Source organism: Anomalospiza imberbis, chromosome 6 (genome assembly GCF_031753505.1).
Source record: "Anomalospiza imberbis isolate Cuckoo-Finch-1a 21T00152 chromosome 6, ASM3175350v1, whole genome shotgun sequence".
NCBI classification, from domain to species: domain Eukaryota; kingdom Metazoa; phylum Chordata; class Aves; order Passeriformes; family Viduidae; genus Anomalospiza; species Anomalospiza imberbis.
In genome coordinates, this window is record NC_089686.1 from 8,657,648 (window position 1) to 8,683,534 (window position 25,887).

The 25,887-nt window shown below is 41.8% G+C and overlaps 1 protein-coding gene across 1 annotated transcript in view; it reads left to right on the forward strand.

The window, feature by feature from the left end:
- Window positions 1-7,002: 7,002 nt before the first annotated feature.
- Window positions 7,003-25,887, forward strand: part of AKT1 (AKT serine/threonine kinase 1) — a 71,178-nt gene continuing 52,293 nt past the window's right edge. Inside the window, exon 1 of the mRNA XM_068192269.1 lies at window positions 7,003-7,144. Coding sequence (XP_068048370.1) covers window positions 7,099-7,144 — 46 coding nt within the window. The 5' untranslated portion in view covers window positions 7,003-7,098. The remainder of the gene's footprint in view (window positions 7,145-25,887) is intronic.

Here is a 25,887-nt window from a genome sequence, read left to right on the forward strand (position 1 = left end):
GGAGCGGGGCGGCCCCTCGGCACGGGCGGGAAGCGGCGGCGGGACCCGGCCGGCGCTCCGCGGAGGGTGTGAGCGAGCGCCGCGGAGACGCGTGCGGAACGAGCCCGGCCCGGGCGGCGGGAGCGCGGCCCGGGGCTGCGGGGGGAGGCGGCGGCGGAGCGAGGCGAGGGGCGGCCTCGCAGGGCGGAGCGGCGGGGAAGGCGAGCCGGCAGCCGGAGCGGGCGTGCGAACCCCACGGGCCGAGCGCCTGCGAGAGGGGGAGGAGGAGCCGCCCCGCCGCCCGGGGATGGTGAGGAGGAGGCGGCGGCTGCCGGGAGCCCAGTGAGGCCTTCGCTCGGCGCCCGCCGCAGAGCCCGCCCGCCTCGCCGGCCGCCCCCTTCCCCCGCTCGCTCGCTCGCTGGCTCGCTCCCCCCTTCCCTCCCCTTCCCCTGACTCCCTCCCCAGCTCCCTTCCCCTGCCGCCGCCGCCGCCTCCTCCCCGGGCTCCAGCCATGTAAGTGACCCGCTCTCCGCCTGGGAAGGGCTGGGGGAAGGAAGCGCCGGGGCCGGGGCCTGCTCGGCGCGGCCGCATTGTGCGGGGCCGGGAGGGAAGGGAAGGGCCGGGAAAGGGGGCGGCCGCTCTCCCTTCGCCTTCCCCGGGTGTGGGCTGCTCCTCCGGCCCCCGGGCACGGCCAGGCGGGGTGGGGGGCGAGGAGGCCCGGGCTGCGGGCGGCCCCGGTCGGTCGGTCCGTCCTGCCGGCGGGCCCGGAGCGGACAGGAAGCTGTTGGCTCCCTGGGGATGTGGTGGGTGAGAGGGCGGCGGGGCGGGGGTCTCCCCTCGGGCCTGCCCCCGCCCCGGGCCCTGCGCGAGCATCCCCCGGGGAAACGGCGGTGGGGGCGGCTGGGGGTTGGTTTGCGATGTTTGTGAAACAGCGGCGAGCAAAGTAGCCGAAGGCCCCCCCATTTTCCCACCTCCCCCGCCCCCATTTTCTCTTCTTGTCTTCTGCGGCCGCGTTGTTCAGCCCAGCTCCGCTTTGCGGACCACTGAGTGTTTGCCGACGGGGGTGTGATTCCCTCCGTGGGCATTTCGCGTGTGTAGGTGGCTGTGCAGCGCTTGTGGACTTGATTTTTTTTTCTTTTTTTTTTTCTTTTTTTTTTTTTTTTCTTTTTTTTTTTTTTTTTTTTTTTTTTTGCAGTCGTGTTTTGCAGAGGTGTAGGGAGCTGTCTGCAGAATTCCCCCCCACTCCCGTCCCCCCATGTGAAGCAGTTGCCGAGATGTTCTTAGAGACTTGTAGGACTAGTGTCTGTTTCTTTGTAAAACACATCATCAAACATATAAACGTTCTGGTACTTTCAATTTATTTTACTGACAGGACGCTAGTGATGCAGATACAGCTTGCACCTTATTGGTGGTGTGTGCCCCCCTCCCCGGCCACCCCTGTGGGAAATATTTAACTGTTTTGCTTTGTTTTCCTTCCACCTCTATCATGTAAGAGGAAATTAATGATTTGCACTTGTTTGTTTTATTTATACCACAGGAGGGATGTACATTTCAAAATGCAGTTATAAAAGGGAGTTACTAACACTTTATGCTGAAGAATATTTGTTTGCACGTAAATAAATTTGACATACTGCATGACTAGTAATTACTTTCATGTAGTAGTTAGTTTCATGGTGACAGCCACAACATTTGTCTGAGTTAGCAGATTTAAAGACACGGTAGAACTACCTTTGATTTTTTTTAAATAGTAACGTTTGTGTTGTGTGTGGTGTTTATAGAACTGTTTTTGGTGTGCAGCAGCAGTAAATCAAATTTAAAAATTGATCCAGTGTCCACAAGTCACTTTCAGCTCCAGTATTCACTTCATAGTCTTATAAAAATGTCCTGTAAGTGATTACATTAACGATTAAATAGTTACACAACTGTCTTGATTTCTTTGGGGACTGAACAAAACTTCAGTTACAAATCCTTCAAAATGGAATTTGATTAAATATATCTCAGGTTGGCAGCAAAGTTCTGAGCAGCACAGTTCTTAAATTATATGGGCATAAACTGTAAAAGGACTTGTTCTTGTTTGGGAACATAAAGAAGATTTTGTCTGGGCTGCAGAGGGGCTTATGAAGAAGTCACTTTTCTGCCATCACTCAGTTTTGAAATAGGTAGCTTAGTTTGTCCTATCAAACTGTTGTGTTTGCAGCATGGACAGCTGGATGTCGTAACTGTGGCCCCTCACCTGAACAGCATTAACCTCCTGTCTATTGATCAGCAGAGGCAGGAGAGCACAAATATTTCAAATTACAGTTTTGTAAACCTAGATTAGGCTAACAGATTGAAAAAAAAAAAAAAAGGGGGGGGGATGTGGCTGTAGAGCTTTTTGTTTTCCAATTACCATTTCCCCCATAACTTAGTATCTGAGAGTCCTTTGTGAACCTTGTGATCTGCTGCACTTGCTGCCATGAAATTCCAGTTTAGATGTGGTGTCATTGGACACACACAGCACATAGTAGCAAATACTGGTGGCCACACCTAAGTTGTGGCCCACAATGCCTTTTTGTGAGGGAAGCTAAGATGGTGGCACAACCTGGTCCTTCTAAGCTTCCTTGAAAGCTGTCTGCCCAGATTTGGTAACTGGGTCATGGTGCGAAGCTGCTGCAGGCTCAGAGGGCCTTGAGCACATTGGAATCACTGCTGCTCCCGTGAAACAGCCAGGGCAGGATTTGCGTAACGCAGGAGATGTACTTCGCTGGTCAAAGCCTGGTGGGAACATCTATCTGTACGCTCCACTTGAAATGTTGGCTGGAGCCCAACTTTGTTGTGTCTGGGCTGTTTAGGTGCCGTTGGCTGTCAGCTGGGAGCACTGGGAAGAGAGAGTAGATTGCTCGTGGCATCCCATGTAACGGGCCTGAACGCACCGCCCTGGCCCAGTCCAGTTCCCGTGTACCCCGTCGGCTCTCATGGAAGTGTCATGTGGCCACAGTAGGCAAACTTGGGCAGCTGGATCCTGTTTTGCCTGGTCCTGCTGCTGTGCATTATGAGAGCATGTAAGGATGTGCAGCATGTTTGGGCTCAGAGTGTCCTGGGAGAATCACGAATGTGCCACACCAGGGCAGTGGGCATGGGTAACTGGTGGTGGGACAGGGCAAAGTGTTAGCCCAGGGGAATGTTTTTTTTGTAATCTGCTTTCTGATCTGGGTAATGAGTGCAGCCCAGACACAGTCTGACATGCCAGGACTGAGGCTGGTGGGACAGTCTCCCTTTAGTCCCTTGCTTACTCTCTCTCATGAAGATGAGGTGATTACCATGGGTGCTCCTGCATCCCATAAGCTTAAGCTTCAGCTTAATGAAAGACTTCCTTTTCTTCCTGATCTGCTCTAGGGTATGAGTGGAAACAAATAAAAAGCTTTACATTGAAAAGAGGACAGGAAGTACAGATTAATATTTCTACTTTCTTAGAGAAAAAAGAAGGTGAGGATAATGTATAGAAGAGAACGAGAGGAGCTCTAACATGATTCTCCCAAATACAGAAAAAGGGGTTCTGCTCCACCTTCTGTTGGATGGTTGGTTTGACTGACTCCTTAAAGTGAGTTAAGTTCCTGTACGGAAGTGAGTTATCTCATTATTTACGATAAACTTAATAACCTTTAAGGAATTAATATGTACGCAAAACCGGTGTCACAATGCTGATGTCATACCGTTCATGATTTACAGCACTTCAGCTGCGTGAGGACTATTGCAGTGTTAAAAAAGTATTACAGAAATGCGTATTGAAAAACAAGCAAAGAGAAGACTAAGAGAAAGACCAAGTTGTTTAGCTTTTGACAGTATTCAGTCCTGTGCAGACATAGACTGGAGCAGCCAGGTCATACTTACCTCAGATGCCCTCTCTTCACTGGGAACCATTCCTAGATGGCCATAAATGAGGACTGTAATCATTCCTTTTCTTTTTTTTTTTTTTTTTTTTTTCCTTTTTCCCCTCTAAGGATTTTATGGAAAAGGAACTTTTTCTGGTTTACACATCTTCAGTAGTACATTGACCTATAGTTAACTTGCTCTTCTATTCCAAGAAATTACTCTTGCTTGCTGCCACTGTCTTCAATAACGTCTCTTACTAAAATAGATGTATTAGGCACAGCTTGAATGTGTGTTTTAAAATACAGTAGATAGAGGAGTTTGCTGCTGCTGGAGCTGTGCCTATGGACATCTTGTTAGACAGTGAGAAGGGATTCCCAGCTCTTCACATTGCAAATTAAAAATAGCTTAAGTTTCTCCATGTGAAGTAAGTGCTCTGACATGGCTGACTGAAGGACTGAGGTGGGACCTGTGATGCAGGTTGGTGTCAGGAAGTGTTTAATGTTTTTCCACTTTGTTGTGCCATGGCTTCTTTACAAAACTCTCCACCCCCTTCACCACCCCTCTCCCCTGAAAGGAGGAGGGCAGGTAAAGACACATCCCTGACAGCACAGCTTCAGTAGCAAGTGGGAAGTATTTCTTGGGTAGAAATGGCAGGGAAAAGGCAGTCCAAGCTGCTTGGACACCACAGAGAGTAGAAAAAATAGTCCCTCTGAACTTTGTATTTCTTAGTCGATCTGCTTTTTTTGGCTCTGTTGTCATTCAAATTTGGATTATTAAATGACAGTTTAGCTGATGACAAGCAGGAAGCTGCCAAGTTATAATCCTGGCAAGTGTTAACACAGGAAAACCTGGAGTAAGTTAGCTGCAGATTGGAGAATTCTGGTCCTTCATGCTTTTTCATGTTTTTAATAACAGCATTGCCCTTTCTACAGTCTAGTTGGTCTTGTAGCTTCCTTTTTTATGTATGGTTGTTGGAGAGGATACTGATTGCTCAGTGCCTCTAAATGGTTGAGTTCAGGATGCAGGGGTAGGATTGCACAGTCCCTGCACCCTGTATGACACAAAGTTAGAAGCGTTAATTTTCACACCTGGGTGTTGCATTTCCATACTCAAGCTGTGATAATCTTGGGGGTTTTGTTCAACACTTTGCAAATTGCTCAAGCCTCTAAGTGAGGTCTACTCTCCTCTTGACATCAGCAAGCAAGTCTAGCTTGCATGGCTATTGTGCATTGTGCATGGCCATTTTGAAAGGAAGAAGCCTGCTGTGTTTGTCAGGTTCCATCCTAATTGCTCTGGAGCTCAGGGAGTTTGTTCCAAGGTATCTCTGGCAGCTGTGGATTACTGGTCTCTATTCTGCAGCATACAGTGTTCTCATATTTATTTATGAAATTAGGAATTACTGCATGTCACTTGTTCCAATGTAATTTTTTGTGTATCTTTCCTCCCTCAGGCAAACATCTGTTTCATGGAGTTGATAATTCTAACTAGTGAGATCGGCAGATTTGTAATTTGGAAAAAAAACTCAAACTCACCTTGCTTCTGGGGAGAACTTCAGCATAAACTGTTAACTGGAAAAGCTGAGGAACAGTAACAAACTGTAGGTTTGTAGGCAGAGTGTCAGGGGCGTGACCTCCTTTCTCCTTCCATTTCTCCTGGCAGTGATGCAACTTGTTTAGATTCGAGCTTTGTGCTTTGAATGCTGCCTGTTTCAGATCACTCAGATGTAGTACAAAGCCCTCTGCCCCTGCTGGGGTTTCAGTTCTAGGTTGGATTCATTTTGACCACCTGTTTTCTTCCATCCAGTGTTGTGTCTTAGTGAGTTATGGGGAATTAGTTGCTTTTTAATCTAGTTTCTGATGGATGGCTATCACCTGCATGCTCAGAGATAATTGATGCACACGTGCCAAATGCATGCAGAGATGGTATATATTTGTTAGGTGGGAATGGGATGTCTCTGTGGTAGGTGAGTGACTCTAGTTAAAACCAGGTCTTTGGTGGCAGTTTACAAATGTTGCTGGGTTTTGTTTTATTAAACTTATTGGTTACTGCTGGGAATTTGTCACCAATTAGTTTTTTTGATCACTCAAGTAATAGCAAATTGAATGGCAGCATGGACACTTGGAGAGTACAAAAGAATGAAAAAAAAATAGGGAATATTTGTACCACAAGCAGAAAAATAATCAGATTCAATTTAGAAAAATAATAAAAGCTAATGCATTTGGGAAGAGATTACATTCAGTGAGGGAGAGAAATGCACAGAATGTTTCTGTGGTAGTCAGCCACGAGCAAGGCACATTTTCAATAAGAAATGGCAATCTTGAGATATTTAGGGAGGGATTTTGTCTCATAAAACAGAGGGGTAAAAATCCCAAGTTGTACTTGGGTATATTTCATTGTGAGAAACACAGCAGCAAACTGCAGCATGGTTAAGGAAGAGCAGTAAAATTGATCAGGGTGCTGTAAGGGCTGATTTGGGATAACAGTAAGGTACATGAGCTTATCTGTGGTTGTTTGTATACCTCTAAGATAGGTAGAAGTTAGAAATATCAAAGGTGGAGAAGATACTTTTTGGGGAGTCAAGGAGATCTGAATGGGATTAAGGGGATGATACTGAAGGTAGGAAAATCTGAAGCAGGATAGAAATATTTACTGTCAAAGGTTTATCTCTAAGACACACTGTGTGCTGGTTAATAGACTACTATCAGGCTGTAAAGAAACCTTCCAGGAGATTTTCTGGAAGTCTTCCTTACCAGGAAACATTGAAAACTGTTTTTTGTGATATTTCAGAATTTTTATTGTTGCAAAGAATGAGGTGGTGTTGCAGAGATGGAGGTCTACTAGGTAAGGTCTTGAATCCACCTGTAATTCAGACAGCACCTGGTAGTATTGTGAGTTTGCCCATGATCAGCCTAATCAGTGAAGAAGTAGGACTTTAGCAAACCTGTATTTTGGCACCTCCACCCGCCAAGATAAATTCTTGTGGAGAGCTAAGCCCTTGTTTAAGATTTGTAATAATAATAGAACAGAAAATCCCAAACCAACAATGCAGCAATGAAAACTACTCCCTGTTGTATACATTGTTGTACATCTGCGACATGCTTTGAAATGATGGTGTACTCTTCTTTTGATCCTTTTAGAAATAGCTGGAAAGGAGGAAAACGGAGGAAAAACCCTCGTCCCTCTTGTGGAACCTTCTGCTGGAGTTCAAGAATTTCAGCTGAGTGATCTTTTGCCATAATCTGGTTTTCAAGAGACATTCCTGCCATTATGAATGAAGTAGCGATAGTGAAGGAGGGCTGGCTTCACAAACGAGGTAAGTGACTCTTCCCTTCTGGACAGTAAAATGATTCCCTCCCTCTCTAAACTGGTGTTTAGCAGCATGTCCTCAAGTAATCCATTATTTTCCTGTTCATTCTAGTGGGAAGCAGAACATAGGTAGCATACCTGACTTTTTTCTAGCTTTAGAAAATGCATGTATAAGGGTTGTTCTTGTATGTGTGTGCATGTGTTCACCAAAAATTGGTGTCAAGTGCTTTGGAAATGATCATAAAGGTAGCAAGTGAAGGAGATTAAATTACTTAGAGTGCTAGAGGTCAGACAAATAATTTTGGTTTGTATGTAGGTCTGTAGCTTTCCTTTTTGTACTAGAAGGGGGAATTAAGATGAATGTTTTTGAACAGTGAAAAATATGCCTGTATTTTGTGAGCAGTGCTGTGCTCTTGCAGAGACTTGCTAGAAAATGTGCTATTCTGTGTGTGTCTGAACTGCTGTGGGTAGCAGTGTCCTGGACAGGAAGAGCAGCCTTGAGTTTCTGCACTCTGTGCGTTTTGGTTGTACAATGAACGGCATTTGATTTTTATAAAAAGTCTTTATTCTTGGCAGAGTGGCAAAACTGAAAAGACAGTCACATGTATGGTTAGGCTTTTTGCCTTCTTACATGTTTTCTTCCCAAAACAGTGGGTTTGGTTTTTTTGGGGACGAGTTCATTTTCGAGTACCACAGCATTGATTCTATAGGGTATTACCTGTTCCTTTGTATTCTACTTTTGTTTCTTGGAAAGGAGAGAGCAGTGTTAGGTACTTTCCATGATAGTGTCATTTTTTTGGACCAAAACCAGAGTCTGTGTGCTCCAGCAGTAGGGAAGCTTACATGGTTCTGCAGACTCAGGATTTTTCTAGAGGGTTTGCAGCAACTTGCCTGAAGGTGCAAAGGTGTAGCATAATTATTTATGGCAGAAATTTGAAATGCATTATCATCACCTTGGTAAAGGCTGGTGGTTCTTCGGCAACAATAAGAAATACCTAGGAATTTAGAAAACATGTGGATAATGTGTATTTAAGAGGGTGGAAGTGTATACTTCTAACAATTGGATATGCAGTGTAGTTTAGCAGATTGATGCTTGATGTACAAATGTTTTGTTCAAGTTTTTTTAGGGGATGTGGGGGATTTTTTTTGTTCTGGTTTATTTCATTTGGAAACACCTTTGCACTCATTAGCTTAACTAGCTCATTCAGTAATTCTGGTGTACCCAGGCTGCTTTGTTTTGACAAAGTATTTGAGAACTATTCTGTGTTTGGATTAAATAGAAGAAAGAAACAGAGTTACACTTCCCATTCCCATTTATGAATCAAGAAACTCTTCAAATCAGAGATATTTTTTTAGTTTTAAACAATGTTTTCAGGCTGAGTGTTTTTAACCATCTGTTGTTGCAATTCTTCCTGCACTTACCTGTAATTAAAAAAAAAAAGTTATTTTGAGGAGCACTGCACAAAAATCTGAGGGAGAAACATTTATTTTAAACAATATGGAAAAGGCATTGTCAGGATGATTCAGAGGCACATGTGTCTGAAACTTTTAAACAATCATGTTGTATTTCAGGTTTGTCTGTGTTTAGTTTTGGGAACTGAATTTTTGTTGTTTCTAGGATTACGATAAAGCTACTTTCAAGTAAGGAGACCTCTGGAGGAGGTCTTAGTAAAAGATGCCCAGATCTCCTGATCTGATTTTTTTTTTGTTGTTTTAAAATTGCCTCAGAGAAACAGATTATTATCTCTGATGGATTGCTGATAATATTATGATGAGATTATGTGCTGAGCACATTCCCATTTTCAAAATGTTACTCTGCATGTCCCACATATTCAGTGCTGCAAATTTGTGCCCAAACTCCTAAACTGTTAAACATACCTTGGCATTTTTTGGATGCCAGCTTTCCTAATCTTTTTAACCTGTTTCCCAATGTCCTTTTGCCCTCCTGGTATGTGCAGTGACACCTATTTCATTCCACTCCATTGACTCTGCAACTGTTAATTCGGTGTTGTCCTAGTGAGGACGTTTTTAGAAAGCAATGCTCTATTTTCTTTTCAGCCTGCTGGTGTCAGCCCTGGGAATCTCTTGGTTTTTGTAGCTGTTCAGGGATAGGTTGGCAAATTCAGTTCATTTGGCTCTGTCTTTGCTGGGGAGTAACTTATCCACTCTGTATATGTGTGTATTTTGTTAAGCATCTTTTTTTTTTTTTTTAATAATCTACATTTATTACCAGACACTATCAGTTTGCTGGCTCTGCTAGATCAAGTGCTTCAACCACAGGATGTTTCCAAAACTGATGTCTGATATGGTGAGCTTCTGAAGTCAAGGCATAAACAATAATTAGTGCAGGGAGGGACTGCTAAAGGGGGGATTTCAGATATAAGAAACATATATATATGTGTGTGTATATATGTGTATGTATATATATATAGAGAGAGAGAGTATTTTAGATCATTTATAAAACCAAAGGTTGCACTGCATATGTCCTCTAAAGATCCTAGGGCTTTCCACATGCAAGTATACTAGGTAGTGACTGGCCAAAATCCAGATTGGGCAATGATGTTCTCTCAACCTAATGTTCCCCCCTAGCTTTAGTTGGATTTGGTCTCTTATAGTTCCTGTCCTGAGCAGTCTGTGTGCAGTTAAACAGTTGCCACATCTCACCCCAGCAGTGGCTTAATTTTGGTGGTTTTAATGATTTGTGTATGTATAAATCAAGCTGCAAAGTGCTCTGGAGCCCTTGTGGATGGCAGGTGTAAGTAAGCATAAAGCCGTCATTAGCAGGAGCAGGTGTTTCAGCCTGGCAGGGAAGTAGCAGGGCTTTCTAGAACTATGTAGTTGTTTTCTTCTGTCAGCATGCTTTACGTTTATGTTTTTGTTGTCCATACAAATGGAGAAATGAAATTAAACATTGCTGCCTGACAGAGAGCTCTTGGCAGTTGTCTGAGTCAGTCACTGAAGGAAGCTCCACTTCCAGTAGTGCAGATGTTTGTTTGTGCAGAGGCCAGTTGTGTCCATGACATGTCTAACCACAGCCAGGCAGAAATGGAAGAATTCATGGATGAACTTTGCCCTCCCCATCCTTTTCCCCATTGGCAGTGCTTGGTGCTGTTACTCAAATCCCAGCAAGGACAGACTCTTGTGACCACTCTTTGTATACCTGCATGGCTGGACTGTTCCAGCACACAGGTGGGAGGTGTGAAGGAGCTCAGGCTTGTGGTTTGCGCATCCAGCCTGTGTGTGTACATCCAGGGTGTGCAGTCCCTGGTTGTGTGATGCTGAAGGTTTTGTTTAGTGGGAAAGGATGGGAGAAATGGTTCGATGCAGAGGTGCTATAATTGTGATTGAATATGAGGGGAGAAGGAGAAAATTATCTGCCCAAATTGCTGCTTGTTGAGCTCTGAGATTATAGGTTTTCTGAATGTATGTCATGAGGATCCTTAATTTTGGTTGTGTGTGGGGAACCTTTTGGAGAAGAGAGGTGTGCCCAAGTGTATTTTACTTGCTTTACTGATCCATTTTAAAGGTCTCATTGGATTTCTTGCATCTTTCTGCTCTGGTCCCTGTTTATAAAGGTCCTTCTATTGTTTTCAGTCTTCATCCTGTTTTTTTTTTTTTTTTTTAAAGTCTTTCTGCATGGCTAACAAAGAGGGGATTGTGCATTTTGATACTCTGTCATCTCTGTCCTCCCTAGTATGTCCGGTTTTCTTATTAGGGCATAAACTTGTATGAAAAAAGGAGTCTTTTGGAGGCAGGGAAAGAGGAGGAGGAGGGAAAAATATACACTGACATTTGAAAAAGGAAATTGAAAAATCACCATTTCTCAGTCAGAGAAATCTGAAGCAATTATAAGGAGCTGAAGAGACCTGTGTATTCATCCATTAATATTTAGCAGGAAATGCAGAGCTATTTTGTTTTTAAATAGCATATTAACACCACATAGTAATTTTAACCATGAAAACCATAACATGTCCTGCAAATGCCAATTTTTATGGACTTCAGGCAGTTAAAACTATTTGACTGATGGAGTCTGTAGCTTACAAGCTGATCCAAACTAATAGAGACCCTAAAGTGAGAAATAATACATAAGATACCTATTCCACTTCTGGATATAATACCTTTTTTATTCTTTTGGTTAAATAATTATTTCTTTAATAAATGGAGTGATACAGACAACCTAATAAATAACAATTGGCCCATTGTGATTTTTCTTGCTATAGCTTCACCGCATAAAGTGGATGCAAGATCCATATGTAAAATACAAACTAGGACTAAAATGCTGATTGCTGCTCTTTTTCTCTAGCAGAATAGCACAGATGGTGAACTTTACCTTTGTTATTTTGAGCACAGGTTCATACTTTGAGTATTCTGTTAGTGTGAATCAAAAGAGGATTTTACAAGGTATGGCCAGATATATTTTTAAGCCAGGGAGTCTTTGGTGTTGCTGTTTTTCTTCACCTCTTCTTTCTTCTCTCTTTTCTGTCCTCACCATGTTCCCTACCTCTTTTCTGTATGTGTGTGTGTGTGTTTTATTTTGGGGTGTTTTTTTGTTCTTACCTTGGCTTCTGTCTGTCCCTGGGATGTAGTGATGGACTGTCTTGGTGACCTCTGTAGTCAGAACCTCAGGTTCAGATTAGTTCAAGGATCATCTGGCTTTCATTGTATTTCAAAGAATGGCTGTGGCACTTGATGCAAAGGATCCTAAGAGCCATCTGAACTCTGAAGATGCCAGCTATAGAGGGCACAGCTGCTTCAGAGGAAAAGCTGGGGGGAATGGAAAGGTAAGAAACAAGATAGGGGCTGAACCTAAGAATGGAGTGGGGAAGTTGTGACAGAGGGAAAGAAGCTGAGTGGAGTGGGGCTGAACAAAGAATGGAGTGGGGAAGTTGTGACAGAGGGAAAGAAGCTGATTCTGTTTCTCTGATGGTTCAGAGCTGAAGGGTTGGGTTTATAGGGAAATCTGTTGAGCTTCTTGTTGGAAACAAAAGATAAGCTGTGTCAGTTTGTGGTTTTCCTTGTGTGTCTCTTTTTCAACACAAGGGGCAATAGTTTTGCAATTCTAGCTCTTGGTTGCTTTCATTTTGCTTGTCCTGTTCTGGGAAAAGGGGACTGGGGAGGAACCAGGAAATTGTCAACTAATAAATCTGACCTTGGTGGTAGGCAAGATGCTAGAGACATTAAGAAAGGATGAGATCACAAAACATCTGGAGAAATATGAGCTGATAATGGCTAGTCAGCTAGACTTTTGGAGGGTAATCTCATCTGATGGAATTATTTGTGGAAAGATCATAGGAAGCAGGCCGGATCCAGTGTACTGTAAAAAGTTTGCTCTGGATGACAGGGGAAGTCAGAAACTGAGAATCAGCTGGTGCAGTGTAACTGTACTGTACTTCATCTTTGAAAGAGCTGGTGTAGCCTAGAAATGGCTCATCTTCCTTTCACAGAGCACACTATTTGTCTTGGAGTGTTTCTGTTACTTTCCAGCAACCTTTCAGAAAACTGTCTTCCAGAACATTTTTGCATGAAACCCATTCTTTATTCTACAGCTTCACATTTTTGAAGGGTGACATCCAAATGGTTCTTTCTTCAGTAAAAATTACTTCCAAAAAGTCTTCATTCTAACATTTTCACAAAACACTTTCAGTTCTTTAGTGATGCTGGGTTAGATGTGTTTTTCATTGATTGTTAACTGACTGGAACTTGGAAGTGAGACTGAGCACTCTCTTTTTGAATGGCAAAGAGGAAGAGCTGGGATGTTGATGCCCAGGTTATTTATGTCAGTCCTGGAAGTTTACTTTCATATTCTGTTTTATTGCACATCAGAAGCGAAACAAACTAGGTCTCAATTTTATCTCTAAAAGTGGGGTAGCGTCATAGATTAATGTTACTTGCTATTAAAAGGGATTTGAGAATGAGGGATCTAGGACATTGCAAGCCCTGTAAAAGCGAGCCGGGGAATGCTTGATACAGTGGATCATGCAGAAAGTGCCTGTATTGGCTTTGATTTTCTTTTTCTTCCTTTTCAAAAGGGTTCCTTCCTTTTCAAAAAGGGAAAGGTAGGCCTCTGGAAAAAAAAAAAAGCTCTCCTCCATGTTTTCTGTTCTTTTTTTCTCTCAGTAGGCATATTGAGAAGTCATCAGGTTTGGATGTAGGAAGAAAGAAGTACTGAGTGAGTATGCTATTTTGAGGTAAAGAGAGAGCAAGAGAATAAAGCTTGCTCTTTCTTGCAGGGATGGTTTTAGTCAAGGTGCTGTGCCATGCATTTAAAATTTGTCCTCACTTGGAAATGTCTTCCCCTGCAGCCCCTGTGTGGAAGGTTCCTTCCCTTCCTGCTGGTGCTGCTGCCACTGTGTAAGCAACATCAGTTGCACTCCTTGTCTGTGCCTGTGGCTTCCCCTGCCCAGACTTGTTCTTGGTTATCCCTCGTAGCCTGAGATTCTGCCATCTGAAAAAGCTGGTGAGGACTTTGATGCTCTTAAGGCAGTACATGGTGACATGTGATGTCTCTCCTTTCATACACTTTCTGTGTCACTAATAATTCTCTTAAAAATTGGGGTGGTGTTTGCTGTCAGATTCATTTGGGAAACAGACCTTGATATCTATTGCGGAAATAAAAAGGATTTGCTTAATAGCTCAACATTTAATTTTAATGTATTTTAAAAGAGAGAGCGTGATAAAAACTAAATACTTGTCAGCAGTGTGGGGTTTTCCCCCTTGTACATATTGGAGTAGCTGATTTACGAAGAAAAAAATTAGTTAAGTCTTATTTAAAAGTCATCTCTCATGGGAGAAGACAGAGGAGGGATTATTATTTTCAGATGCATTATGTTGTAGGTACAATGTGCTTCTTAAAGGGGGAACAAAAACCAGGAAACTATGTGAGGAAAGAGGAAGAAAAAGAATGGAGAAAAAAAAAGCACCATATTAGGTGTGAAATAGTGTGTTTTTGTGAGAAATATTTACTGCAGCTGGATGGGGGAAATAATGAAGACTGACTTGGAGTGCACTTGGTAAGCATGCTACAGACCTCTGGGATTATTCTCCCACCTCTTCAAGTTGAGCCAAAAATGTGAAAAAGATAGCTGGTCAAATAACATTGTGAAACTTGTCAGTTGATTCAAAAGTGCATGGTCATATTTGAGGACAGCTGTGGTAAACAATCATCACAGACTGTGGGCAAGTCAGTTACTGTTTCCCCCGAGTCTCTTGGGCAAGCTGGGAGAGCATGTTTTGAAGTGCTGTCCAAAACCTAGGTCTTTGGTGAACTGCATGTAGAAATAACACTTTGGAGTCAGTGGTTCTGTGCATGGTGCAGTGGTATTTCATGCTCATATTGAGAATGAGTGCAGCATCTGAGTTATTTATGGGGCTGTGAAATCAATCTCCTCTGCCTGGGCTTTATTAATGGATTCCTAATGAGAACCACAGGATATGCATGCCAGAGAAGTGGCCTTTGTGTTGGTGGTGAACCACAGCCTTCACAGGAGATACCTGTTTTGGGAGGGAGCTCCAGCCTTAGAGTGGTTGGGGTTGGTAGAGACCTTTAAAGATCATCCAGTCCAACCCCTGTGTCATAGGCAGGCACACCTTGCACTAACTAGACCATGTTGCTCAAAGCCTTATCCAGCCTAGCCTTGGACAGTTCTAGGGGTGGGACATCCACAACTTCACTGGGCCACCTGAGCCAGTGCCTCACCCCTTCAGAGTGAAGAATTTCTTTATTAAATTTATGTAGTCTAAACCTACTCTACTGTATTTTAAAACCATAACTTGTCACAATGGGCCCTGATAAAAATCCTCTCTTAATCTTTCTTAAAAGCCTTCAGTATGTGTAAAAAGTGGGCAGTAAGGTCTCTCCAGAGCATCCTCTTTTCAGACTGAACAGCCCCAAACTCTCTCAGCCTGTCTCCATAGGAGAGGTCTTCAAGACAAGCATTATTTGCTGATGGAGACTCAAGAGGTTGACACTTGTGTGCCTTGAAATGAACTTCAGGTGCTGATGGAGGTCAGGCTGCTTCCAGCAATTCTCAAATTTTAAGTGCAGCCCTTATGTTTATGTTGGCTTTATAGATCAGTTCCCAGCTGTAGAAGTCACAGGATTTTGAAAGTTTTGCCTGTTTTTCTTCATGAAGCAGAGAAGCCTGCTAGTCCTCATGACATTGAGAAAAATTGGAAAAGATAACCCAAGTGCCTGCTTCATGGTTTAGACTAAGCAGAACAAAAAGGGCTGTTTAATAACTTGTCAGTAAGAAAGCTCAAAAAATAGAGGATTTGAAATAATGTGTAGTGTGTTTTTGTTTTTCTTGCCTCCTAGTCTTAGCAGTATTAGTACCCTGCTATTTCTGCAATTGTGTCAGAGGGTCTGGGGATCACAGAACACATCCTGATTACACTTCAGAAAGCAGGCAATATGAAAACATAAATTTCTGATTATCTGCAAGATGCTTGACAGGTTTCATTGTTAATAGAAACATAGAAATGAAACTGTACTTGAACTGCTTTTTTATTTATCAAATTCTTAAAATACTAAGATTTAAGAGAAAAAATACTTAGCTAAAATTTTGCTATGTCTTCCCATACAAACCTTTCTATGTGCCATATTACAATTGACAACATATTGCTGCTTTGTGCAGAATGATGTAGTTAAACTGGTGTGGAAAATATTTGCACTGAGTAGGGTTTATGCCCAAAATTACAAGACTGCACACAATTCTGTATATTTTTGGTTTTATGCCTACATTGGGGCTTCTCAGTTGGAGTATTAGTAAATAGTTACACCCCTGAGCAACCTGTTAAGCAGCTCAAAATCCATTGCCAGGCCTCTGCAGAGTGGGAATACAGCCTTTTATTTACTTGTTGCTTTACAGGGGCTTCCAGGCATGGATTGTCTGGACTTGTGTTTTTACATGTCATATGTATCCCTGCGCCTGTCAGTGGTCAATAAACCATCTATAAATAGCAATCATCTAACTAACTGAAAGTGTTTTCTTTGTAATGTAGATTTTTCTTTGTCTTGTTCTATTATTTTTAACTTTTGATCATGGAGTCTCCTTGCCTTTCTATGCTCATTAAGTAGAATGAAAATTTGGGAACACCAAGGAATAATTCAAGACTCAAATGTGTAGTTGCATAGATTTAGGTGTATTAAGTGTTTATTATTCTTCTGGAAGTTTATGCATGGAGCAGTTGGGAATCCAGTTGTGATTATCTGTGATGAAAATTCTGGTTGTAGGATTTGGAAGTAGTTTTCTAGGTGGACTTTGATTTCTGGGCAGAGGATATGAGTCCTATGCCAGTATAAATTCACTGATGAAGTGATTTTATGGGAAGTGCTCTTTATGCTGCTGGGGCAATGTATGGAGAAGACCACACTTCAGTTTATCATGGGTTTTTTCCATAAGTTTTTTTAAAAAGAAATCTTGCCTTTTTACATAGTTGTTACTTAAAAAATGGTTTATCTGCTTTAATCATAGAATGGATTGAGTTGGAATGGATCTTTAGAGATCATATAATTCAACCTCTCTGCCATGGACAGGGACACCTTCCTCTAGTTCAGGTTGCTCAAAGCCCCATCCAGACTGGTCTTGAACGCTTCTAGGGATGGGATATTCACAGCTTCTCTGGGCAGCTCTTTCTAGCACCCCACCAGCCTCAGCCTAAGGAATTTCTAACCTCATCTAATCTAAATATTTTCTCTTTCTTGGAAACCATTCTCTGTTGTCCTGTCACTGTCTGCCTGTGTAAGAAGTCACTCTCTCTTTAATTGCTCTTAAACAATGAAATCAGTGACTTTATTACTGTCTTTGGTGTTATTTTTCAAACAGTGAAAGAGTAGTATACTATTTGACTTTTTCAATTTGAAGTTTTCTTTGCATCAGGGATAGCTGTAAATCTGGTCTTTTCTGATGTAGGTATATTTTTACTCCAGCAGGAACATTTGAAAGGTATATAACTGAAGTATCTCCTGATGTAGAAGTCAAAGTTGTCTCATCACTTGCATGATAAGAAAAGCATTTATTCTAAGTAAAAATTAGGTGAAAATTGCATTTTCATTTGTGGAAAACCACTGCAAACCTGCTGGCAACAACCTCCAGCTGACTTGCAGTATCTCTATAATGCCTACTGAACACTTGTGACAGCTTGTTTCTGTTGTTTCTGCTGAAGTTTAGCCTGTAAAGTCAAGATATCTTGATCTGAGAGATGGGAAGATGGTTAAATTACATCATCATGGAAGAATAGCGGCATACTTAGCTTTAAAGCCATTCACGACTACATTGGCACCCCTTTGTTATACAGTGTAGCTGAAAACGAACTGCAGCAATAATGAACCAATCCATCTAAATCACAGCAGCTGAACAACTGACTGTTCTATCTCAAAATGCAAATGCTTTGTGCAGAATGGATTTAATTGTAAATGTTTGCTTAGTAGGGAATATGAGCCTTTTAGTTTGTGACAATAATTGTGAATACAAAGACCCACAGAATTTTAGGGTTTACATAGCTTGTCCCTGCTCTCATAACAATATTTCAAAGTCACTTTTTAAAAATGTACCATTTGGCTTTTTTCTAGCCAGTGAATAGAACTCTAAATGCCCAATCTCCAAGTGGTGTTTTGGAAACTGAAGGATAAATTTAGCTCTATGTACTTAGATCAGGCAGAATTTTCTGTTATATTTCTTTCAATCCATGTTAGGGCTTTTTTGTAGCTTCAGATAATAAGAGGAAAAAATGCTGACTTTCAGAGCTTGAATTTGTTTTGCTGTGCAGAAATGCCAAGTGTAACTTAGAGTATTAAGCATTTTCTTTGAGATTCTAGTAAGGTGCCTCTCAAACAATTAAAAGGTTACTGTGAGGAATTTCTTTTGTAGTCAAACTAACAAGCAAACCCCTTCTGTATTAAAATCTTCATTCTTTGTTAAATTCCTGAAGCCTGACTGCTTGAGTGCAGCTTAAGAGGGTGAATCTCTCTCACTGATTTGAAAGAATTAAAATTAAAGCAGCACTGTCATTTTGGGAAAGGAAAAAGCTCACTGAGCTTCATCAAAAAAAGCAAGAAAGCAGGAATACCTGCCTCCAGGGTGTTCTTAGGTATCTGTGTAAGGAAAAACAGATATAACTTGGAAAACAGACACACACAAAATGTGTGTGTTTATGCTTCTGTTGGCATTTTGTGTGTTCTTTAATAGCCTTCACATGTGGATTAGTCCTGAAAAAAAAAAAGGCAACCGAGCCCCCTGAAGAATAGGCCTTTGTGACACTGGAGAAGTTTACTGTGCCAAAGTTATGGTAAGAATTTGTAAATTTTGGCTGCTGAAGTACTTCCTTCCCCTGCTATGTTTTTATGTTGGAAACTTGTAAGTGTGGAATAGAGGGTGTTTTTTTGGTTTGAGTTGTTGTTTTTTTTTTTTTTTTTTTTAATGACAATGCAAACATTCATTTCACAAACTAAACCACCCGTTCACATGATGCTGCTGCTGTATATAAACACCCTGTTGATCTTGTTCTGCAGAAGTGTTTGTTGGGCTTCCTGAGTCATACGGAAATGCTCCACTGCTCTTCTTGGTACTGTGCTGTGGATTTGGGCTGTATCTGCTCAGATTTAGTTTCCAAATTAATGTCCCTGAAAGACATGTTTTTACTTGGAACAGGACCCTCTAAGTTGGGATGTTTTTCTATGCCTCATTTTGTCCCTGTGTTTAATATTTTACATTCTGCTCTCTCAGGAGTAGGTTTTGTCTTAGTTAAAGCTGAACCTATTGGGAAGATGTTTGGTGCTTCATAGTTGCAAACCTCTCTTCCTCTTACATGTGATACTGTTTCTTCATACAGATCTTGGTTTGTGGCAGGCAATAGCTCAGGCTGAAAGAGCTGTGCAGAACACACAGGCCCAAGAGGATGCTGGTGGCCGCACTGCCAGGTGAGCCTTCCCGGCAGCCTGGGATGCAGTGATGAGCTGTGCAACACAGTTGACTTCACCGGGGTTTTCTGGAGTAACCAAGGGCAGAATTAGAGTCCAGGGCTAGACTGTCATGGTGACAAAATATTTAGAAAACATTTTCTTGCTCGAAACAAAAGCTTGGATTGTGCAACACAAAGCACTGTCCCAGTGTAATAAACGATGCTGTGTATTTTTAAAGGGTTCTGTGTGTTCCCTGACTGTTAGTTCTTGCCAGCTTGAGCATGTTCAGGTAAAATGAGGCATTTTTCCTCCAGACTGTTGCTTTTACAAGCTGGGTTAATTCTTACCCTTTATGCAGTGGGGTTGCAAAGATGTGGCAGCTAAATGTGACCTCACATTTTTAACACAGTAGGACAGCCCTGTTAAAGACAGATGGAATGGAGCAGTGTCTTCCCTTCAGCCATGGTGGCACAGCTGCATTAAGAGCAGTTGCTTAAAACTTACACCTTGTAATTGGCATAGACTGATCTCATTTCTTGTGTGCTCTGTGCCTAGACTTTGTGATTGCTTTTATTGGGTTAGAATGTGCTGTTCTTGCTGCAGTAGGAACTTTTTGTTCTGTAGGTGTTTCATCCTTCCATAATAACTCATGTAACTTTCTTTTTGTTAATGCCTGAGGTTTTATGATGCCCCGGTCTTGCCAATATCTACACTCTGACTTGAACGGAAGCCACAGGTCTAAAGTAGATTGATTAGTCTGTAGAAGATTGTTCATTGGGAATAATATAAAATTATTTTAAGATGAGCAAACCTATGAGAACAGAATGAAGACTGCTAACCAGCCATGTTCAGTTCAGCACACTGCACCATTTGGAATTAATGCATATTTTTCCTAGTCTAGTCTGTGTTTCCTGGGTAATATCAGTTGTAATTTCAGAGAAAGCATGATTTTACATGTATCCCGCCTTCTCTGCTTAGAGCAGCAGGTGGCCAGATTTCTTTCTGAAAAATAGCGAGTTATCTCTGCTCTACAGCCGCTCTAAGCAGATCAGCTGCAGACTTTTTTAATCTCAAAGTTGATTTTTTCAAAGTTACTCTAGTTGTTGGATTATACTGTTAGTCTTGAAAATGGAAAACAAAACATGGAGGGAGGGAATATACTTTCCTAAGGTTTGCATCATCTTGCATCTTTGTATGCTTGGCATGTAACCATGTCCCATTCAGAGTGCTGCTCTGAACAGAGCAGAGCTCGTTCTTTAGGCTGCTCCTTTGTCTCTACCACTAGTTTTTCTGTTGCATTGAGCTACACAACCAGCTGCTTTTGCTTTTCATACCTATTTTTACCATCTCTAATTTGCTATTAAGATGTTAACTTCTGCCTCCCGTTAGCCTAGCATGTGTCTATACTGTGACTACAACGTAGAGGCGAGCAAGCAGTTTTATGTGCTTTCTCTTGTGCTACCCTTTCACACTTGGGAAATGGTCCCTGTAAACAGCTGCAGTGCTGCTTTATTATCCTCTTCAAAAGCTCTGGCTCCTTGTGTTGCTTATAAAAGGCCCCAATGAACTTGTAATGTGTGTGTACTGAGACTGCTGTTCCCAGCAATGCCCAGTATCGGTCCCCCTTTTTGTGTGTGTCTGTGTCTGGCTTTCCATTGTCCCTGTCCTGTGACAGGCAACTCTGCAGAGCAGGGACTGTCTCATTGTTCCATGTGTACAGCAGGTGGCTCAGATCCAGATGTGTATCTGAAGTTGCTGTGTACTGCAGTAACACAAATCATTATGTTACAGAAAAGCTGCATCTAAAACAGGGGGAAAAATTCAGATACACTCTAGTAAGTTTTATGCACTTTTAAGGGTTGGGGATAAGGTTTGTTTTTTTATTAATCCTCTGACATGTTACTGGTAAGATTATGCAATAAATGGATATATATGAAGTTCCCTTCACATTTTAAGAAGCCTTTCCTATAGCCAGAGGAAAGCTTCTTGGGAGCTGCTCCAGGCTACTAGGAATGGGCTACTTGACAACAGCTCTTGTTGGTTTCTTGGAGAGGTTTGTTTATTCCTCTGAATAGAGTGGGTGTGCATATGGTGAAACCTCATGTTTCTGGAGACTTTCCTCTTTTCAGGCATTATTTTAGAAACGGAATGACACACAACAGGATGTGTGGTTGTAGTTACATACATGTTCACCCTTCAGGGCCCATGCATACCTTTGTGACCATGTACAATCCTGTGCTTTTTCTCTCATCATTCATGTGGTGAGATAAGCCATGGGGAACAGTGGATTCATTTCTCCTTTTTATGCCCAGAACACACAGAGAATGTATTGATACTTGTCTTTCTGTTGACTCTTAAAATGGTCAGACCAGTTATTGGAGGCAAGGAGATAAAAATGAGGGCATATGCCCATGCAGGCTTGAGATTTTATTCCTCAAATTTGATTTGAAAATTGCAGTTTGATAAAACTGCATTTGTTCTATTTCTTGTGTTTGTATGTTTCTTAATTCTGAATTACCTGCATGCAGTATTAGTGTTAGGTATTCTCCTACAGCATTCTGAGTGGCCCCACTTTGGGAAGGATAGACCAGAATACATGAAATAGCTCTTTTTGACATAAAGTATTCTTTATTCTTGACCAGTTTAATACTAGGATATTGGGAATCTCATGCAAAACCCAACTTGGTTTTGAAGGAGAATAACAACTTCATATGTAGAGATGTTTGGCTTTATTTCACATATTCCTTATGATGACCATCAAAGAGAAAATAAATAGCAGTTCCTCAGTTGTCAACAGGCATTTTCATTTTTCTGTGTTGGCTGGCCTGTTCATATACAGAAGTTGGGATTTTTAAGGGAAAGGTTCAAAACTTGGAATAAACAAACTGTGCTTATTTACTACTTTTTGTAAGTGTTCTGAGTCTGAACCCAAACGTTTTTTGCTTTAATTGCTAGAACGTCTAGTTTACTAAAATTGCTGTGTAGCTGTGAAGCTGCTGGAAATTTTGCTTTCATTTGTTTATTTGGCTCTTGTTGCTGTGAGGCTTGCTGTCAGAAAGTAGAAATGTTTCTAACCTCATCACAGCCTTTCTTCTTCTCTTTTTTATAGTCCTGGTATAAAAGAAAGGAGAGAAATTTGGGTGTAGCAGGACGTCTGGTAGAACTAGCTCTGTTCTTTCTGGTCACCTTCAAGGAGGGCTTCTATTTTGTCACTGACAGGAATTAAATTAGGTGCCTGATGGTGCTGCCTTCAGAAGAAGCTGGTTGGCTACAGCTCCTTCAGACTCTGTGGCAGAGGAGGTGTGCTTTAGATGCAAGTTGTGTTGCTGGTGGCTGGAGTTTACAGCAACAGCCTGTTGTGAAAGTTGAGGCCTGGGCCATGAGGTCCAGCTTATAGAGAAAGAAGAGAGACAGAATAGTCCATGGATAGCAGAAGTGACCTGGAAGTTCATTATGGCTGACCTGGTATCCTCAACTACCTCCAACTCACAGATTTCTTCCTTTGACCAAATCAGTGGTCAAAGGAAGAAAGTTGAATGACTGTGTCAATTCATCAAGACCTGCTCATGATGGATTAGTAGCAGTCTTGTCATTTTTTGGCCATTGAGATGAGCAGTCACCTTTTGGAGTCAGATTTAATAAACCCAGTGATCCATAGTGTGATGGATCTCTGCTGTCTCTTCCAGGGTAGTAGTCACCTCTAACAGTTGACATTAAATGCTGCTTTATGAATGCCCTTAAGTTGTAATTATTTCATAGCAGGTTCTCTGGATGGTTGCAACTGGAGTCCCAAAGGAAGAGTAAGTTTTGGACCTGATGTACTGTTTCACTTAAAAAAGAGAGTCTTTGAGGGCATGATTGAAGCCTAGCTCAGCCAGGAATGGGAAACCTTGAATAGTATGCAGCTTCTGGAATTTGTTTTATCTGAGACAGTATTGTGTGAAGTCTGGAGCCAAGGTCTCCATATGAAACTACATTAGGCCTGTGTTTGGATCTGTGTATGAAACGAGATAGCTGTAGTACCAAAGGAACTTTTTTTTTAATTTCTAATTGTTGTATAACCTAAACTCTCTAGAGCAGGCAGATTCTTGAAGAATGCATGTCTAATACCAGCTTCCTGTTAAACTTTCACTAATTATTTTAAAATTATACTTAGAATCTGCTGTGGATGTTTTTAATTTTCTGCTTTGAAAACTTGATATGTCTTCCTTCCTTTTCCCACAATACCAGGATAGTGGTGGTTATTTTGGAAATTGTTTTCCTTGTTCAGGTTTGGATTTTTGAATGCAAACAGCCCTTATGTCTGATACCCTCTTCCATTTTTCTTGGGCTGGAAATGCTGTTGCTAAAAGGCATATCCATTACCCATTCCTTGTGGTCTGGGGGAGCTTGGTGGGTCAAATTGAAGGCAGAGCATCCAAGAGCTGAAGAGGTAAGTGTCTGATGCATGAGGGTACCATCCTGGAACCGAGAATTGAAGCCAGTTTTCCCCTGCTCTGCCACAAACTTCCTCCTTATACAATCACCTCGGACAGGGTTATTTTTCTCTCTCTGTGCCCCAGTTCCCTATCTGTAAAGTGGTGATAACAGCACTTCCTTACTTCACAGGGATGTTGTGAGGACAAACGCAGCTCAAGCTGTGGGGCTCTTGGACACTGTGGTAACTGGGAACACAGATGGAAGAAGGGAAATATTCTACATAAAAACTTTCTGTTCTTTGAGCCCAGTGGTAGATTATGGCACTGATGTGAGTGTGGCTTCCACTGAAGTCATGGCTTGACTGGTGCCATGTCTTCCCTTCGAAGGTTTCCTTCCTTCCATGTGCTGACAGGGAGAGTCTTTAATGTCCTTCTGGATGTGATTGTTTGGGTCCTTGGCTGCAGGCTCCATGAGCCCAAGAGCCTGAGTGACTCTTGCTGTCTGTCTGCCAGCCTGGCCTGCTCACAGTTACCAAATGGAGTGTGTGCTTCTGGCACCAGCCACCCAGGGCATTTCACAGAATAACTCACACCCTGGAAGGAGTTAAAATACGTATGAATGGATTTTCACTTGCAAAATCCAAATTATGGTAGCAGTTACTCTGAGCAAGCCCTGGACTGCAGTGTGACCAGAAGAAAGCAATTGTCCCTAACATAACTGGTTAAATCTCATAGAAACCACATCCTTTGTGTTGCCACTGACAACATAACATTCCTTAATGTTTGATTTAAAGCAAAGCTTTATTACCCAGCTGTACATGCAAGCATAATTCTAAAGAATTTCTGTCCAGAGTCACCGCAGAGTGAAGCTCTTTCATTTTAATGTGGATGTTATAGTCTTGTTTATTTATAGTACAAACAGGTAAGAGAAAGGAAACCTATCTGCTTAATATGTACGTTGTGACATGTCTGAAGGGAAGGAGGCAGTGAGTTGAGTATTTGTTCAATTGAATCTTGCTCATGCAAATAAGTTTGGTTTTGGAAGCTTTTTGGGCCAGAAGGTAGAAGTATACTTCATTTATTGCTTGCTCTTTGGAACATGGGGCTCATGTCATCTTTCTTGTTCACCTGCCTTGATAAATTCTATATTTAGTTGTCTCTGCCCATCCACTTGAACAGGACAAAAATAACTTCAGTGTAATCCATCCTCTCTGTCCTTTCCTCTCCACCCCTTCCCTCCCCTTTCCTGCTGCTAGGTTTGGGCATTCAGTTGTTTGGGAAGTGGTGTTTGTTTTGCTTTGTTTCCTTACAAATAGGGTTGGAGGGCAGGAGAAAACATTTATACTCTGGCATAAAGTTGTTGTGAAGAGTATGCAAACTGTCAGAAACACTTCCTTCTCTCTTACAATTGCTGAGGGGTCAGAGTGTGTGCAGAGTGTGTGGAGGGAGGTGGAGCAGAGAGGTTGGGAAATGACTTCCATGTGGCATACATCTGTCTGACAAAAAGCCAACCGTGCCAGGGGATAAATGGACAAACAAATAGTGTTTCAGTTCTGAACTCAGAGGTTCAGAACTTAAAGTTTGCACAGGAGCAACTCTTCAGATAAGTTTCCAATTGGACCTTGACTTGTGTTGTGCAAACACGTGGTAGCTAGCACAGAGGAGTCTGTCCTCTAAAACCCTGCCTGGAAGAGGATCTGGGCGCAGGCTGTGCTTTGCACGGCTTCTCCTGTGTACTGCAATGGGCATATACATATATATATATTTGTGTGTGTGCACATGTACATAGTCTAACACAGATCAACACTGGCCAAAACCCCCAGAAGTATTTAAGCCTTAACCCCTTGCCTTTAGCATGAATTAAGGTGAAGTCACATTTCTGTTAATCTGGCTGTGGACGTTGGCTATTTTCGGATTGGATAGAGAATGTCCACTGAATTTACCAAAATGCTTCCTGTCTATGTTGCCTGAAATATTATGGTCTTCCACTATTAAGCTGATAGGGATTTAAGGGAAACTGTATTGTTTTGGTGAAATTGCTTTGAAATATGGTCTGCCAAGTTCTTGTATCTCGAGCTGAGTTTTGGGTATGTTGTTCCTGGCAGACACGTTGTCTGTAGATGTAGGGGGACTGATTGTTCCAACAAAAAATGTTGCTTTTTGTAACTCATGCATTTTTTTATTAAAGGTGTTAAAGAGGGTGATGTGGAGGAGAAAGATTGAGGGAAAACCCTTTAATTGATGCCTAATAAAATTCAAGTTGTTTTTCATTAAATTTTTCATTTCAGTTACCTGCTTTTCAAAGAAAGTGAGACATTTTCCTTTTTATTTTTTTGCTTATTTTTGCATTCATAGAATTGCAATTTGCATTCATAGAATTGCAGGACAGAAGGAAGAAAGACTTGGTTTTGAAAATTGGTCACAATTTTAAAG